Here is a 15,789-nt window from a genome sequence, read left to right on the forward strand (position 1 = left end):
TATTTGGTCTTCAAACTGTTGCAGATAAAATTAAAAACTTTACTTTAGTACATCTAAAATACTTACCAAACTCAGGTGCAATAAATTTATTATGCAGCACTAACCTGATTTTCCACTGCTGATTGCATTAGATTTGTCACTGAGAGACGAAAATGTTGCACCTCTACTGTACTAACAGCTCCCTCAGGTGGTAAGAAGTCAGCATCACCTGTGTCATGACCACAGAAATGTTCTTGGTGTGTGTGTGTGTGTGTGTTCAGGAGACTGCAGGTGTCCAGATCCATGGCTGGGTTGTATCATGGAGGATACAGGGTATGTACAGATGGACACATTCATCACCCATAATTTAAACTATTGTAAAACATGTTCTAGTAAAGCATCTTGGGTTTTAAAAGTTTTTTTGTTCATGACTCTCCTGTCCAGCCACTAATCTACAAAGTAATGACAAATTTAAGGAGTGTCAACTGTGCCTTGTAAATGTAGCTTGTAAAAGTACCTGACCTCATCTTTATATAAACAAACCACAATGTTGTTTGAAACCTATTAAATTCTGAATTTGAAAGCCAGATACTGAAATGGCTAGTTGTTTCTATTTACTTAATTTCCCTGAGGGAGTCATCCCAAAGGGATCAATAAAGTCTGTCTAAGTCTATTTTCTTTATCAATCAGCTACTACCTGCCCAGGAAGTTTTCTCGCTGCAGTATAGACGAGTACCTGCGTTTCCTCCAGCAGGGAGGAGGCAGCTGCCTCTTCAACAAGCCCAGCAAGGTGAGAGATGGGCAGTTTTATCGGAGAGAGGCTCTTCCAAGAGGGGTTAATCACTTGTATGGGGATAGGATAGGATTCACACTGAATGTCTTTTTAATTCAGTTTATATTTTATCTCAATATCATCCAGCTGCAGCGTCCTTCCCAAAATAAAGTTAGTTTAATGTAGAGATCTAGTGAAAAGCACCGTTTAACTTCCGTACATAATTTCTTTTTATCTACAGCTGTTAGACCCACCAGAGTGTGGTAACGGATATGTAGAACTGGGAGAGGAATGTGACTGTGGATCACTGGTGGTGAGTACATTCAAATTAGCCAATGACTTATCGATTGCCTTTTGCCCAGTGAGTTTAAATGGTCTTCACCAAAAACATATCACCAATTAAAGGTCTGTTTGGGAAAGTTGAGATTTAATAACTGTTTTCTCATCTGCTTGAACAAAGCAGTGTCATTGCTACATTATAAATTCTAAATATATTTTATAGTAATTTTTGAAGGAAACACTTTTATTCTGTAGGCGACTAAACTGAGAACTCTACAGAAGACTGTATTTAGCCCAATTCAACTCTTACAGCTATTGAGTTGACTATTTCCCATCACAGAGAAAGTAAGAATCCTTGTCTTTTGTATTAGATGTGGCTACACAGGTATTTTTTTTCAGTGCTGTCAGTCGTGTTAGTTCTGGACGTCAGAAAAACACACATGATCCACAGATGTACTCTAAACCCTCTCTGTCCTGTAGGAGTGTGCCCGGAGTGGAGCCAACTGCTGTAAGAAGTGTACGCTTACCCACAATGCCATGTGCAGCAACGGGCTCTGCTGCAGAGACTTGCAAGGTGAACTGCTTATATAAATCTCACCTCTTTAAGTGGGTGGTTTATTGTCATTCATCAAGGCCCTGATTGACTCTTACCATCCCCTCACGATTTTCTCTTTTTATTTGCCATCTCCTTTCTTTGTCTGTCTGTATTTCCTCTCTTCTTCTGTGGTCATTTGTGACAGTACGAGCTGAGGGGGGGTGACGTGCCGCGATGCTGTCAACGACTGTGATATTCCCGAGACCTGCACAGGAGACTCCAGCCAGGTAAACGAAGCACCCACCCACAAATCTGAAACCTGAGGTGACTCTGAATGGAGAGATAATCATCTTCTTCTTCTTTCAGTGTCCTCATAATGTCCACAAACTGGATGGCTTACATGTGTGATGCTGGCCAGGTACAGTCATGGCATGTGTTAAATGTTTGTCATTGCTTCTTCTCTTACTGTTGGTCTTCTTCTCACCATCATCATGTCCACCCTACTCCTCTTCCCCCTCAGGGTCGTTGTTACGGAGGTCGCTGTAAGACCAGAGATGGCCAGTGCAGGACTCTGTGGGGCTACAGTAGGTTTTGATTGGATGTTGGGTGTTATTTGTCAAAGCTGCAATGCCCTCTGGTGGTTCAAACAGGAGTTTCATGGCTGTGGGTTTTGTTTTTTGTTTCTTTTTTTCCCCCTGTCTTCCCAGACTCAGCTGACAGGTTCTGCTATGAGAAGCTGAACTCTGAGGGCACAGAGAAAGGAAACTGTGGCCCAGACTCCAGTGGTCAGGGATGGGTGCAGTGCAACAAACAGTGAGTGAACGGCATAAACTACCTCATGTGCATCTGCAAATTTTCATTTTTTTTAATCATTGTTTTTTCGTTGCATCTTCTCTCATTTGCTTCCATCAGAGACGTTCTGTGCGGTTTGCTGCTGTGCACCAATCTGACAGCCAAGCCGAGGTATGGAGAGCTGCAGGGGAGGCTCACTAGTTTGACCATCCACCACCAGAACAGATACCTGGACTGCATGTGAGGCAGCTTTTATCTGGTAGCTTGGCGGGTTTGAACAACAATTAAAGGATTAGAGAACACAGGAAGCTGTTAAACCGCAGTCAGACTCTCTACATGAAGGAAAGATGGAACAAGTTTATCTTGGAGTGACAGATATTTTCTCTCAGATATTTGAGATAATCCCAGTTCAGGTAGAGTTGAATACAACTGGAGATTCAAGGATAAAGGAATCACTTTTATGTGACCATCTAAACTACAGGGGAGGCCATGCAGTACTGGATGATGGTTTGGACCTGGGCTACGTGGAGGACGGTACGCCATGTGGGCCAAACATGATGTGTTTGGAGCGCCGCTGCCTCCCCGTCACCACCTTCAACCTCAGCACCTGCCCGGGATCCTCGACCTCACGCATCTGCTCCCACCATGGGGTGAGTCTGTCTCTGCCGCACCCCACCCCCCAACAAGATTTTATTATCGTTTGTTTTCTGTTCCCCGTAAAGTCTGGCATAAAGTAAATTAGATGAAATGTGGAGTGCTCCGACTCACATTTCTCCTCCCCGTCCCTCAGACGTGCAGCAACGAGGTGAAGTGTATCTGTGATCCAGACTACACTGGGAAGGACTGCAGTGTGTTTGACCCCATCCCCATCCCCACCCCGCCAGATGGCCCAGAGAAATACAGAGGTAACCACACTGAGCAGTTTGCCTTCATATACTGTTGTCCTTTCACCAGGCAGCTCCTCATCTCTGTAAAATACCTGCTTTGACGAAGAAAATTAGAACAAAAGAAATTTGTCTCCTTTGTACAACAGGATGGTTTGAAAACTGCAGTATGCATACACAGCTACTGCTCAGGCCATATGAACTGAAAACTATCTCACCATAAAACTAAATGGCATTTTATTTTCTGCAAGTTAAAGTGGAACTTTACATGGCACACTGAATCTGATAAAATGAAACTTTAACAATGCCTTAAGATCTCTGGGTACTCGTGCTGCAAATAGGAGGAAAAGTATCTGAAAATGAAAATCACTCCTATCTGTTACATCTCATTAGCAACTTTAAAATGACAAAATAGAATATATATGTGTATAATATGTGAAAGAAAATGGTTCAAATATGTTAATTAAAGCATTTTTAAAGAGTGCGCAATACAGCAGCTCTAGAATATAGACACTAAATAAATTAAAAAAAAACACAAAATTATAAGATACGGTATAAAAGCAAATTTAAAAAATGAACATATTAATGAAAAAATATGACATATGAAGATAATATTTTTGCTGATTTGCAGGTTGTGTTTTCTTAGACCTTTTTAAAGAGGTATTTCACTGATTTCATCTTTTCACAAGATGAGAGCTCATTTATATATCGCTCTAAAATAAAACAAATGTGTTACACAAACTGTGTGTACCGAAACGCATAACACAAGAAATAATTGTACACAAACCGATACGCATGCTTCATATTACAGAGTGATTTGTTTGAACCACTGGAATTTATTGTATTGTTATTGCCCCTTCACTCCACTCATGACTCATCATGTAATAATCCAAACTTGTTTGTATTTGCACACACTTGTAACACTGACCTGGGTTGTTCTCAGTCTACTTCCACTGATATTTCATAGCTCCTCACTAGTTTTTAATGCTTTACAGTCACAAAATATAAAGAAGGTAACCACAACTATTTTTCATTCTCACATGCTGTTTGTTTTCCTCATTGGCTGACTCCTCCACTCCCACAGGTCCCAGTGGTACCAATATCATAATAGGTTCGGTTGCCGGTGCAATTCTGCTGGCAGCGATAGTCCTGGGGGGAACTGGCTGGGGATTTAAGTAAGAGCTCTGGCATGCCTCCATCTGTGTGTGCCTGCTGTGTTCCTCTGTCAGCTAACACACATGCCTGCGGCTCGCTGCTGAATGCCTCTCTGCTTGCTGTCTGATCCATACTCACAACCAGAGACCGCGTGGATTTATTGTTGTTATTATTAACGCTGGTGGAAGTGCAGTAGATGGTTTTCTGTCTGCAGAGAGAATGAATGATAGTACTTAATCGTCTGTCAGATGTACTGGTTCCAGCCTCCTGAATGTGAATATTTTCTGGTTTTCTTAGCCGTCTGTCATAGTAAACTGAACATCTTTTTATGGAGCAAACACTTGATTCATCAACAGATTACTTGATAGCCCTATACAAGTCATTTTTCAACCAAACATATCAACCATTCTCTGGTTCCAGCTCTTCAAATTTGATTATCGCTGACTTCTTCTATTTTACATAATTGTTCATTGAATATCTTTGGGTTTTAGATGAGCGTCACTTTGGTTTCTAGGAAATTTTGTCCAGTATTTTTCACTGTTTCTGGAAATTCCATGGATGCAATTATCAACTGACTAGTCAAAAACATATAACACATTACTTGTGTGAATAATGTAGGTAATCAGCTGCAGCCTTATACTGGACACATAACTTAAACTCCTATGAACATTCATGCCACACAGAACCAAATAAATTGGACTTTGTATCCTTTAAAGGGGAACTCCACCAACTTTACACAAGTCTCTTCACAGTTCTTGGGGAGCTCTACTGTGTAGGTAGTTGTATGAAGCCTTCTGTGGCTGCGGCTGAGCAAAGTCTGATACACTTCCTCAAGTGATGTCATTTGAGTCAGCGTAGGCTGGGTTTAAAGACAACAAGTTGGAAAAAGAAAAAAGTCTGGAGGTGTGAAGTTAGACAGAAGTGAGCTGTCCACTCGTCGTAGCCCACAGCCCATCTCTGCTTGAGGCTAGCAGGTGGAGGCTACATTAGCATAATGCACCCAAATCTTCAACAGAACTGTCAATTGTTGTGTTGCATTGTGGGTAATGTAGGCAATAGGTCTTGACAAGATAGAAGAATATGTGGAATACAGTGTTTTGTCTGTAGTTCTGCTTTTATACTGTCCTGAGCCTGGCAGTGTTACATGAGTGTGATGTTCATTGTAATGGGTGGAGTGCACTTTTAAGTTTGGCACTGACGTAGTGATGCAGATCTCCTACAGAGCACAATCCCAAATAAATGACTAGATTAAGAAGCTTTTGTTGAATCCCCTGCACTCTCACTGCCATCATCTTCTCTGCATGGCTGGATTTGACTCCTGGTTGCTTTTCTTCTGTTCACACTCTACAGTGCTGTTTTGCCTCATGCTGGCTTTGCTGTGGCATGCCTGCAGCATGCATTTATTGCTGAATGCTTGTTTCTGACTACAGTCTTTTGCCATAATCTCATGACTGCAGTTTGTGTGATAGGTTCAAGTCTGCCTGCCAAGTTCCTGGCAAGTTTCTTGCTGGTAAAGTTTAGAGATAAAAAAAGATAAAGGAGACAATATCTCTCTTTTGCTTTTAAGGCCTTGGGTTCAATGCATGGTTTTTTCACTGTGTCTGACTCACATAAAAGAAAACCTGATAGTCTTACCTGTCGTTCTTCTTCACTTGTTCTCTGTCTTTTTTGTCCCCTCCCTCCATCTTGTTTCTGCTTCACTCTGGATCCAGAAACATCCGAAGAGGAAGGTATGATCCCGGCTTTCCATCCTGATCCAGAACTTTATCAGTCTCCTTCATTATGTCAACATACCGCCATCTGTTTTTATAAGAGTCCTCTGCTTCTTTATTCTCTGATCAGCCACTACTTTCAGATAACCCCCCCCCACACACACACACACACACATATGTCACCAGCCTACTCAGCCTTATTTTTATGTAATCTTTCACACATTTTTTAAATCTACTGTTCATTTGTATAGGTAGGAGTATACAAGCAATGCCACATACTGTCTGTGCAACACAAAACGTAATTCATAATTAATCCTAATTTTATTTAGTATTTTAGTTTGCTTCATTAGTATTTTTACTGCATGTCCCCTCATTAACTTGGCTGCCATTTATAGAATATAGCTGCAGTGTTGACTTTGTAATGTTCATTTCATAAGACTTTCAATAATAAAAGGTGAACATCCCTTTTAAGTTTTCATTTTCAGTTATTTTTCTTATTTATTTATATATTCTATTTATATACTTATTTTTGGATCTCTGTGCTTTAGAGCTTCAGTGATTGGTCATTGAATCAGAAAATACATTGCCAACTATTTTGATAATTGATTTATCATCAAGGTCGTTTTTCATGCAAAATTGCAGGACATTTTATGGTTCAAGGTTCTTCAATAAGTGTTGTGTGTTGAATATATTTAGTGTTTGAAGAGTAAGTTGGACAAAACAAGACATTCATTGACACTAGATGGATGTTTTTCACTGTTTTCAGTGGTTTATAGACCAAACAATTACTCAAATAATTACAATAATCCCTACTTTTTACTTCAAGACTGTTTTTACTTCATCTCAGCTGTTTGTTCTATCTGATTTTTTAACCTTTATCTTCTCAACGTCTCTCCACCTCTTTCCTCGTCTCTCTCCAGATCTGCAGGAGTTTGAGTCGTATCTCTCTGCTGTCCTGTCTTCCTTACACTGTGTCCAGTCCACTCCGAGGAGACAATAACAAAGATGTCTTCCGCTTACGAGCCATCAGACCTTTTCATTTTCCCTTTTCTGACTTTTGTCATGCTGTCTCCATCTGTATTTTTTTGACAGCGGCACAGAAATGCACATTCCCACAGATCTGAGTGGCTGACAGGGATTGTTTGACAAATTTTGCCTTTGACGGTATTGCCTCCTGTTTCATGGTTGTTCTAGTTTTTGTTTGATACGTTTTTGTGTTGCTCGAACTGATCTGAATGGATGTTTTCATCCTGGACACACACTTACAGAGCCCTTATCTTAAGTGTGTTGCTCAACTTTTTCAGTTTTCCTTTCCCTTCCACTTGTTACAGCCAGTCTTCTGCCACATCGACTGTTATACTTTTCCCCTTTAGTGATTTCATGATAGATGAAGACTGTGCACTTCTCCTGGTCTGGACTTTTTAAAGGAAGCCTTCAGTTAATACACAGTTATCATATTTAATCTCATGGAGACACAATCACTTCCTCTCAGTAGTGCGACTTTAACTGCAATAGAAGTGTATAAATTTCATGCAGAATAGTGAATGTTAACATTTTATCAGGGTAGATGATGGTTATTTTTGTGTGCTAGGACTTAACATTCCACAGTAATAGCCATAATTTGCTGTTTTTCATTATCAAGCTGTAGTCCATCCTAAATCAATGCTTAATCATAATATGCATTAATGTATGAATGTATAGTTCAAGCCTGCAAGGACGCTTCTTGTATTTCTGTGCTGATTACATCCAAGTACATTGTACTTGACTGCAGCCATGCTGGATAGACAGTTGCACATGCACACACCGAATGTTTTATCCTGCTGTATGATATGTAATCCATATACTACCAATATGCATACAAGTATGCTGAACATGGGTGCTGATGTACATAGTGTATTATAGGGTCGACTCATTTAGAAAGCAGGGACTCACTGCCGCTCTGAATGGAAGCACAAGAAAACTCTTCCTGCCTCTCAGCCTAAAACTGCTAGTTTTGAAGATTTCATTAGCACCAGGGGACTCAGATCTTTGCAGTTTGTACATTTTAGGGGAAGCTGGAGCTCCTCTGGATTTCCAAAATTGTTGTTTAGCTGCATGTCTGATTATTTGGACTGCAGTTAAGAGGTGTGAATGAATGCCTATGAAGAAGATTTTCAAGTTTCAAGCTGCAAAGTCATGACATAGATGCTATATTTAACGCAAGATCCCCCTCAGTATGCATAAGGTTTTTGCATTAAGTCTTACAAATTAAAATTTGGCTTCTCCTTTATGTACTCACATGTATTCAGAAATTGCATAAAATTAAAAAATTTAAGGCCATTTAAGCCAAACATGCTTCATCTCTGAATGGCACAATTTGGCAGATTTAATCCCAACTGAACAGATCCATGTAATAAGCAATAAATATCTAATAGAAATAATGTTATTAAGTTAATTTCCAGTGCAAAACAACAAACATTACAGCAAATATCAAAAGTAGTCTCTCAGTAATCCAGTTCCGCAGCTTTTATGTGTGTCACTCTCTCCACTTATCCTCTCTGCGTCTCAGAGAGTCTTATATCAGGTTCAGACTGCTTGAGAAGCTTTGTTTCACCAATAACTTTAAAGAACTGCACAATCACACAGGAGCCAGAAGAGATGATCCAAGTTACACTGCCAGTCAACCTACAGTAAGCATTAGAGGAATATGTTGACATTTTGATTTGAAGTCTATCACACCAAAGTTTATTTAACAAAAAAGCTTAATGACATTCCTTATGGAAAGAAGATAGTGAAGTAGAAAATGTACAAATTATACAAAATCATGATTTGACAACATTAACTAAGTTTGAAATGTCAATATGTCCCTTTAATCATACTCAAACTTCTCCTTTTAATCTCTAACCACTGTATAAACACTCAAAAGTACTCAAGGACAGGCTCGGCTGAAAGCTCAGGTCATGCTGTGTTTACCGCCACCGTTTGTGATCACACATCGTAGTTTGACTCAACAGATTTTGGCACCATTCACTTACAGTTTGGAAGTCAACACTGTCTAGTCTTACAGGAAGGCAACCAGTATTAGCTTTCAATGTAAATACTCATATTGCTGTATATTAAAACACATATTAAAACATATCTGAATACCAGTGACTCTGTGATCTATTCAAGATACTGTATGTCTGTTGTATAAATCCAGATGTAGAAAAAAAACTTACTCATCTTTCTACTTGTTCAGTTTATGTGTCCTAATAACTGATAAGCCTCTGACTTTTCCTCCAGCACCAACACCATTTCAAAATTCTAATTTGTCCAATATTTTTGTTAATGACCAAATGCCTGCAAAAGTAATAAGTTAATGTTAGTAAGCTAGCATGCTAAACTACACAAAACTGTTACATCTTAGCGCTTTACCATGTTAGTATAATCTTTCACCTTACATGAAATAGATTTATAATGAGGAACTGCATTATTGAGCTTAATATGGTATTGTAAGTAACCATTATTCAGTACATTTAAGAAGAGTCTTGTGTAATATATTAATAGAAAACACCCTGATTGTATCCATATTTAATGAACTTTTTCCACATCAGGCTCTGATATGGGAGGCTTTTAGTTGCTGCTGATTTAGTATTAAGCTGTATTACTCTATACATGTTGTGTATTCTGTACAGAGCATAATTTATTACGACAGTGCTGAGATGTTTTCATCTCATAGGGTTGTTCTTTGTGGTCATTGAGGTCACTCTAAGACACACTTAAGGTAGTTGAATTTTAATGCAACTGTATTGTTGCTCATTTTACTGATGATCCCTGGAATCCATTTCAACTCTGGGCTCACTCTCACTCCAGATCAAGTGGGTTAATAGCTGCGCCTGACTTAATGGTCAAACATGAACTGCCGTTGACTGCAGGGAAATCACTGCAGTCAAGTCAGACACACTTTTACCAGCTGTTCTCGCAAATCATCAAATACATTGATCTCATTGTTCCCCTGAACATGTCAGACTGTTGTAAACCTAGATACACACTGTTTACTCAGCCAAAGATATGTTATTCTAAACATTCCAGGCCAGAAAAGTATGAAGAAAAATAAAAGCATATAAACATCCAGGGCGATGTGTTCAGGTGTAGGGGGGAAGAGTTACACATGGACAGAAACACTTTTGGGGAGATCACTTTAAAAAATCTGTTTCATTAAGAACCACATACTTAAGAATAAAAAACATGGGACAAGACATTGCCAGGAGAGTGAAAGGAGATGAAATATGAAGGATGAAAATATGATCTATAAAGGCTTTGCTTCTCCAATAACAAACTCCTGAGCTTAACTGATGAACAGCTTCTAGTCAGCGCTGTGCAGCGCCGCATGATGTTGAACGCGCCTATGGGTAGCTGACGCATGTCGTCATTGGTCACGACGTGTCTCCTCATTGGCCATTACCTTGTGGGAGGAGCGTAGAGAAGCGGGGAAACGGAAGTGGGAGAACAAATTTAAACAAGGTTTGAAATGTTACCTCTGTTTGCCAGTACTGTGAGAAAACGTCGTTATCAAAGAGTTCTGGATGCTAAAACAGACTCTGGAGCTGCTTTTTTGTCGAACTCAGTGAGACTGGACGCTGAACACACCTGCGGCGCGGAGGTAAGCATTAGTGTTATCGGAGAGCTCTAGCATTAGCAGCGAGCGTTGGCATTAACATTACATTGTAATGATATCGTTTAATTCCATTTCAATCGTTTATCGCGTTGTTAAGAGTGTATTTGTGTTTCTGTGACTGAGGCGTCCCTGACATGAGTTGTGGACCCCAACGTGGATGAGTGATAATACAATGGTAGTCTGTTTAAATCCCTGTTTGTATTTGTTTTTACTTTACCGACATTTTGCGTCTGTTAGTTATTTTGTGTTTTATCCTGGTCCTCCTACTCCGCTTATTGGTGGTTTATCATGTCGTTGTCACCGGTTTGTGGCCATCTGTGACCATTTTATATAATTTTGTCTCTACGTGGCTGTTTTATATCTGGGTGTTAGCATTAGCATTAGCATTAGTGACGAGCATTAGCATTAGAGTCGAGCCTTAGCATGATGCATTTGGGGCTTCCCCCTCCCTTTTTGGCGTCGTTTTTATTTGCGTGGGTTAAAGTGTGTTTGTGTTTCTGTGACTAAAGCGTCCCTGACATGAGTTATGGAGGGTGGTAACTGTGTAGTAGTCAGTTTGTCTGTTTACAACTCCGCAGTCATTTTACTTCTTTGTAATTTTGTGCTCCAGCTTGGTCATTTTAAGTCAGTTTCTGGCGGATTATCATGTCGATGTAATCATTTTGAGACTCATTTTTTTGCCTGTCCTTTTGAGTATTTTTGTAGCTTTGTGGTAGTAATCTGTCCATAGCCATCCATTGACCCCTGTTGTGTATGTTATTGATTAGAAATTTGTTTTGCAGTGAATTGAGACTTTATTGAGTTCAGTTTTGTGTTAAATACAAGATTCAAAAATAGATTTTAACTCTGTGCTCCTCCACGAGTTTTAAGCCTCAAGGGTAGGTTTACAATGTATACATGCATTTTTTAAAATTCTCGTTGAGATTAATAAAGTCATATTTTAGTAGCATAATTAATTTATTTACCTCAAAACTTACCTCAAAAAGTGTGATTGTCAAGGTTCTAGTGTTTAGTTTTCAGTGCTGTATTCTTCTACAGTGTTCAAGATTTGAAGGTGAACTATTCTTTATAATTTGGTGATTTGTTTTGTGTTGTACTTGTGTTTTCCAGGTTTACTCGTTCAGTTGCTGCAGCCTGGACAGAAACACCATCTCTCACCATACAAGCCAAACAGGTATGTGTTCTGAAGATTTACCCAGTCTGAAAAAAATGTGTTGATGAGCTGAATTTTTAATCTTAGTAACAGTGTTATTGTTTAAATCCTTGGTATTTAATGAGTTTAGTTGTGAATATAATAATAACTGATTAATCATGTCCATAAATTGCTGAAAAATAGTACTAGTTATAGTAATATTTAAAAATGCAAAATAGTTGTCAGTTAATTCTCTGCCTGTGGACTGAAGTATAATTAAAAAAAACACAAGTTAAAACCCTGCTTTCAAAAATGTACTTAAGTGAATATTACGTAGTTCACAGTGATATACATGATCCAGTGATCAGTTGACCATTAATATAGAAATTTAAGATTTAAGATAATAATTTTATTAAATTTTTCCCAAATTTTTATTGTTATTGATTAAAGATGTGATGTTTTGTCATATGTGACAGTAAACAGCTCATTTTCTGAGATACTCCTGTAACTTTTGGAAAATGTTCTGGTTCGCTTCTCACTCCTACTCCCTCTCTTAAACCTGGCACACACCAAAAGATTTTTAAAATCTTACCCTTTGTAGAAAATGTGAGAGACCACACACATGAAGAATTAATGGCGGATTTTACAGTTTTGTTCTTAAAGTGTGTGATGTGCAGCAAGAAGACCCAACACGGCACACCACCAACAACCACAGTCTGGACTCCGAAGCTCACAACTTTAGAGTAAACAAACATGGCAGATGACGATGTCTCTTGTTTGTTGTGCTTCTGTCTTCAGTCAGCTTGCTTCCTTATTGGCTATGTTCTGTTTGCAAATATTGAACATATTTAATATTTATAGGGGTGGCTCCGATCGTCTTCTGCGCAGATCAGGGAGGGTAAAATCACACTTAACACACCTCACACCACAGGAAAATCTGACAAGATCACCATTAGAACCAACCAATAAATGGCCCATTACTGACTTTGACTGGGGTAGGGATTTGGGCTGATAAATGGCCTGATTATCTTTTGGTGTGTACCCCACTTTACCCTTTCTCTCTGTCTGTCTCCTTCTCCCTCACTCTCTGCCTCCTACTCTCTCTCTCTCTATCTCTTATTCAGTTCAATGTCACGCTAGAAACACTGTCATTTTGCTTCACTTTGGCTTCTATCAACCAAATTTAGTTCAAATTTTGACTGACTTTGGAGGAAAAAACATTTCCATCCACTGCTGTTGTGTGAATATCAGGAGCTGGTGGAGTCAGTTCTCCAGTCAGAGCACCTTCTTCTGTCTTTGTGTATAAAGCAAATTTAACTCTTGGACTAGTTCTGATTAGCCCAGAACCACTTAGTCCACACTCTGGTTTCCTTGTAGATTTAGTGTCTTTTACTTCTTCATCTTTTGACAGTTCAAAGTTCAATACCCAGAAACTCTGTGCTTTTATTCCGATGTGTTAAAAGTGATGTCTTTACATTAATATTTGTTGCCTTTTTCTCCACAGGATTCAAACTTCAACCATTAAATCACAGAGAGAAGAGACTGACATGAAGACATTTCCAGGAGGTCAGTATTGGTTTATTCTTTTCAGTCTGAGTCTGTTATTTCCTCAGCTGCAGTTTGACACTTTAAAACCTCTTGTCTGGAACAAATAGCAATAAATTAAAGCTGTTGTAACTTATCAGTTTTAATTAGTATTCATTAGTATTTTTCAACAATGTAAAAAATATGTACAAAATGCATCTAGATGAAACACCTTGATAACACCAGAATAGAATAGAAACCCTTTTAATAAACATGTCTAAAAAATACATATAAAACCTTTATTTATTGTAAAATGTTTAAAAATTACAACAAACTAAAGCTGCTGTAACTTATCATTTTTAACTAGTTTTAATTAATATTTTTCAACAGTGTAGCTGCAGGAAACTAAGTATAACAAAATACATATAAATAAAACAGAAAATATATAACCATAGTTAAGAATAGAATAGAAACCTTTAAATATTAATTGTAAAACCCTTAAAATATGTATAAAATAAATAGAAACCCTTATATACCTTTTAAAAAATACATTTAAAACTAAAAATGAAACTCTAAATCCTTAAAAATGTCTTAACAATGAGTGTAAAGTGTATACAAATGATTTATATAACATTAGTTTTAAAATAGAGAAATGATTTTATTCCAGACAACATTTAACAAATCACAGAAAAGAGAATGACAGACATTTGACCACAAGGAAACACTTGTTAACGCTCCTTATGAACACATTTTCCAAAGATGAACATGTCTACTAAGCATCTTTGTGATCATTTAACTGCTTGTGGTACAATTGTTAATTAAATAATTGTACCACAAACAGTTAAATATTCTAACAGATGCTTAATAAAGACATAAGTCTTTGGAAAAAGTGCCCATGACTACATTATATATGGTACAGAAACCAACACTATTAACAGCTTTGTAACACTTTTGACTTGATTCTTTCATCCACTTCAGGTCTTCAGCTGCTGTCGTCTTCTCCTCCTGCAGAGACAAGAACACGTGATAATCACAGAAACTGATCAGCAAATCTGTTTTTCCTTTCCTAAACTGACCTTATTCATTGTTGATACCTAATTACAGTGATTTAAACAACTCATTCAGTATCATATATTTCAGTGTATTGTTCTAATTATTACAGTCACAATAATGACTAGAAAGAGTTCTGAAACTCTAAAATAATCTACTGTAATTATTACATAGTTATCTCAATTTTCACAGAATGACATTTTGTGTCTGTTGTTGAAACCTTACCATACTATGAGTATTTTGACGATGATTTTTGATGCCTGACCATACTATGATATTGTTTGACAGTTTTCCATGCTTTACTATACTATGTTTTTTGAAAGACTTTTGAAACTTGCCTATACTATATTTTTGGACCAGTTTTCATGCCTTACTAATCTATATTATTTTTTAACGCTCTACTATACTATAACATTGACATCAAATAACATACAACATGCCCCTGAGTCATTTTTAGCTGAAAAATCTGGACCTGAAATTTTGACATTTTTCACTCCAAACGATGACCCGCCGCCTGTCGCCGATATCAAAAATGGTGATGTCAACTTTTTCAAAGAATTCACTCAAAACCTGTCCAAATCCACTTCAAATGTAATAAAACATGCCCCTGAGTCATTTTTAGCTGAAAAATCTGGACCTGAAATTTTGACATTTTTCACTCCAAACGATGACCCGCCGCCTGTCGCCGATATCAAAAATGGTGATGTCAACTTTTTCAAAGAATTCACTCAAAACCTGTCCAAATCCACTTCAAATGTAATAAAACATGCTCCTGAGTCATTTTCACATGTCCCGGAGTCATTTTTAGCTGAAAAATCTGGACCTGAAATTTTGACATTTTTCACTCCAAACGATGACCTGCCGCCTGTCGCCGATATCAAAAATGGTGATGTCAACTTTTACAAAGAATTCACTCAAAACCTGTCCAAATCCACTTCAAATGTAATAAAACATGCCCCTGAGTCATTTTTAGCTGAAAAATCTGGACCTGAAATTTTGACATTTTTCACTCCAAACGATGACCCTGTCGCCGATATCAAAAATGGTGATGTCAACTTTTTCAAAGAATTCACTCAAAACCTGTCCAAATCCACTTCAAATGTAATAAAACATGCTCCTGAGTCATTTTTAGCTGAAAAATCTGGACCTGAAATTTTGACATTTTTCACTCCAAACGATGACCCGCCGCCTGTCGCCGATATCAAAAATGGTGATGTCAACTTTTTCAAAGAATTCACTCAAAACCTGTCCAAATCCACTTCAAATGTAATAAAACATGCTCCTGAGTCATTTTTAGCTGAAAAATCTGGACCTGAAATTTTGACATTTTTCACTCCAA

General features: G+C 38.1%; 1 protein-coding gene and 1 long non-coding RNA gene across 17 annotated transcripts in view; both read left to right on the plus strand.

The window, feature by feature from the left end:
* The window catches only part of adam11 (ADAM metallopeptidase domain 11), a 57,036-nt gene extending 47,800 nt beyond the window's left edge, over positions 1-9,236 (plus strand). For 2 of the 16 annotated variants that reach the window (XM_051066224.1, XM_051066222.1), the window contains 2 exons: positions 6,109-6,126; positions 7,029-9,236. In XM_051066224.1, coding sequence (XP_050922181.1) covers positions 6,109-6,126; positions 7,029-7,108 — 98 coding nt within the window. In that variant the 3' untranslated portion in view covers positions 7,109-9,236. Of the gene's footprint in view, positions 1-2,085; positions 2,150-2,272; positions 2,379-2,477; positions 2,598-2,838; positions 3,008-3,147; positions 3,263-4,325; positions 4,417-6,108; positions 6,580-7,028 lie in introns of those variants that run through there. The other 14 variants (XM_051066225.1, XM_051066221.1, XM_051066215.1 and 11 more) reach the window with 13 other exon arrangements.
* A 1,241-nt stretch (positions 9,237-10,477) lies between these two features.
* Positions 10,478-15,218, plus strand: LOC127139184 (uncharacterized). Its single transcript, XR_007809182.1, has 4 exons — positions 10,478-10,729; positions 11,855-11,918; positions 13,381-13,442; positions 14,379-15,218. It is a non-coding gene; the product is annotated as an uncharacterized LOC127139184 (long non-coding RNA).
* Positions 15,219-15,789: the final 571 nt, after the last annotated feature.

The sequence above is a fragment of the Lates calcarifer genome, linkage group LG23, assembly GCF_001640805.2.
Source record: "Lates calcarifer isolate ASB-BC8 linkage group LG23, TLL_Latcal_v3, whole genome shotgun sequence".
Classification (NCBI taxonomy): domain Eukaryota; kingdom Metazoa; phylum Chordata; class Actinopteri; family Centropomidae; genus Lates; species Lates calcarifer.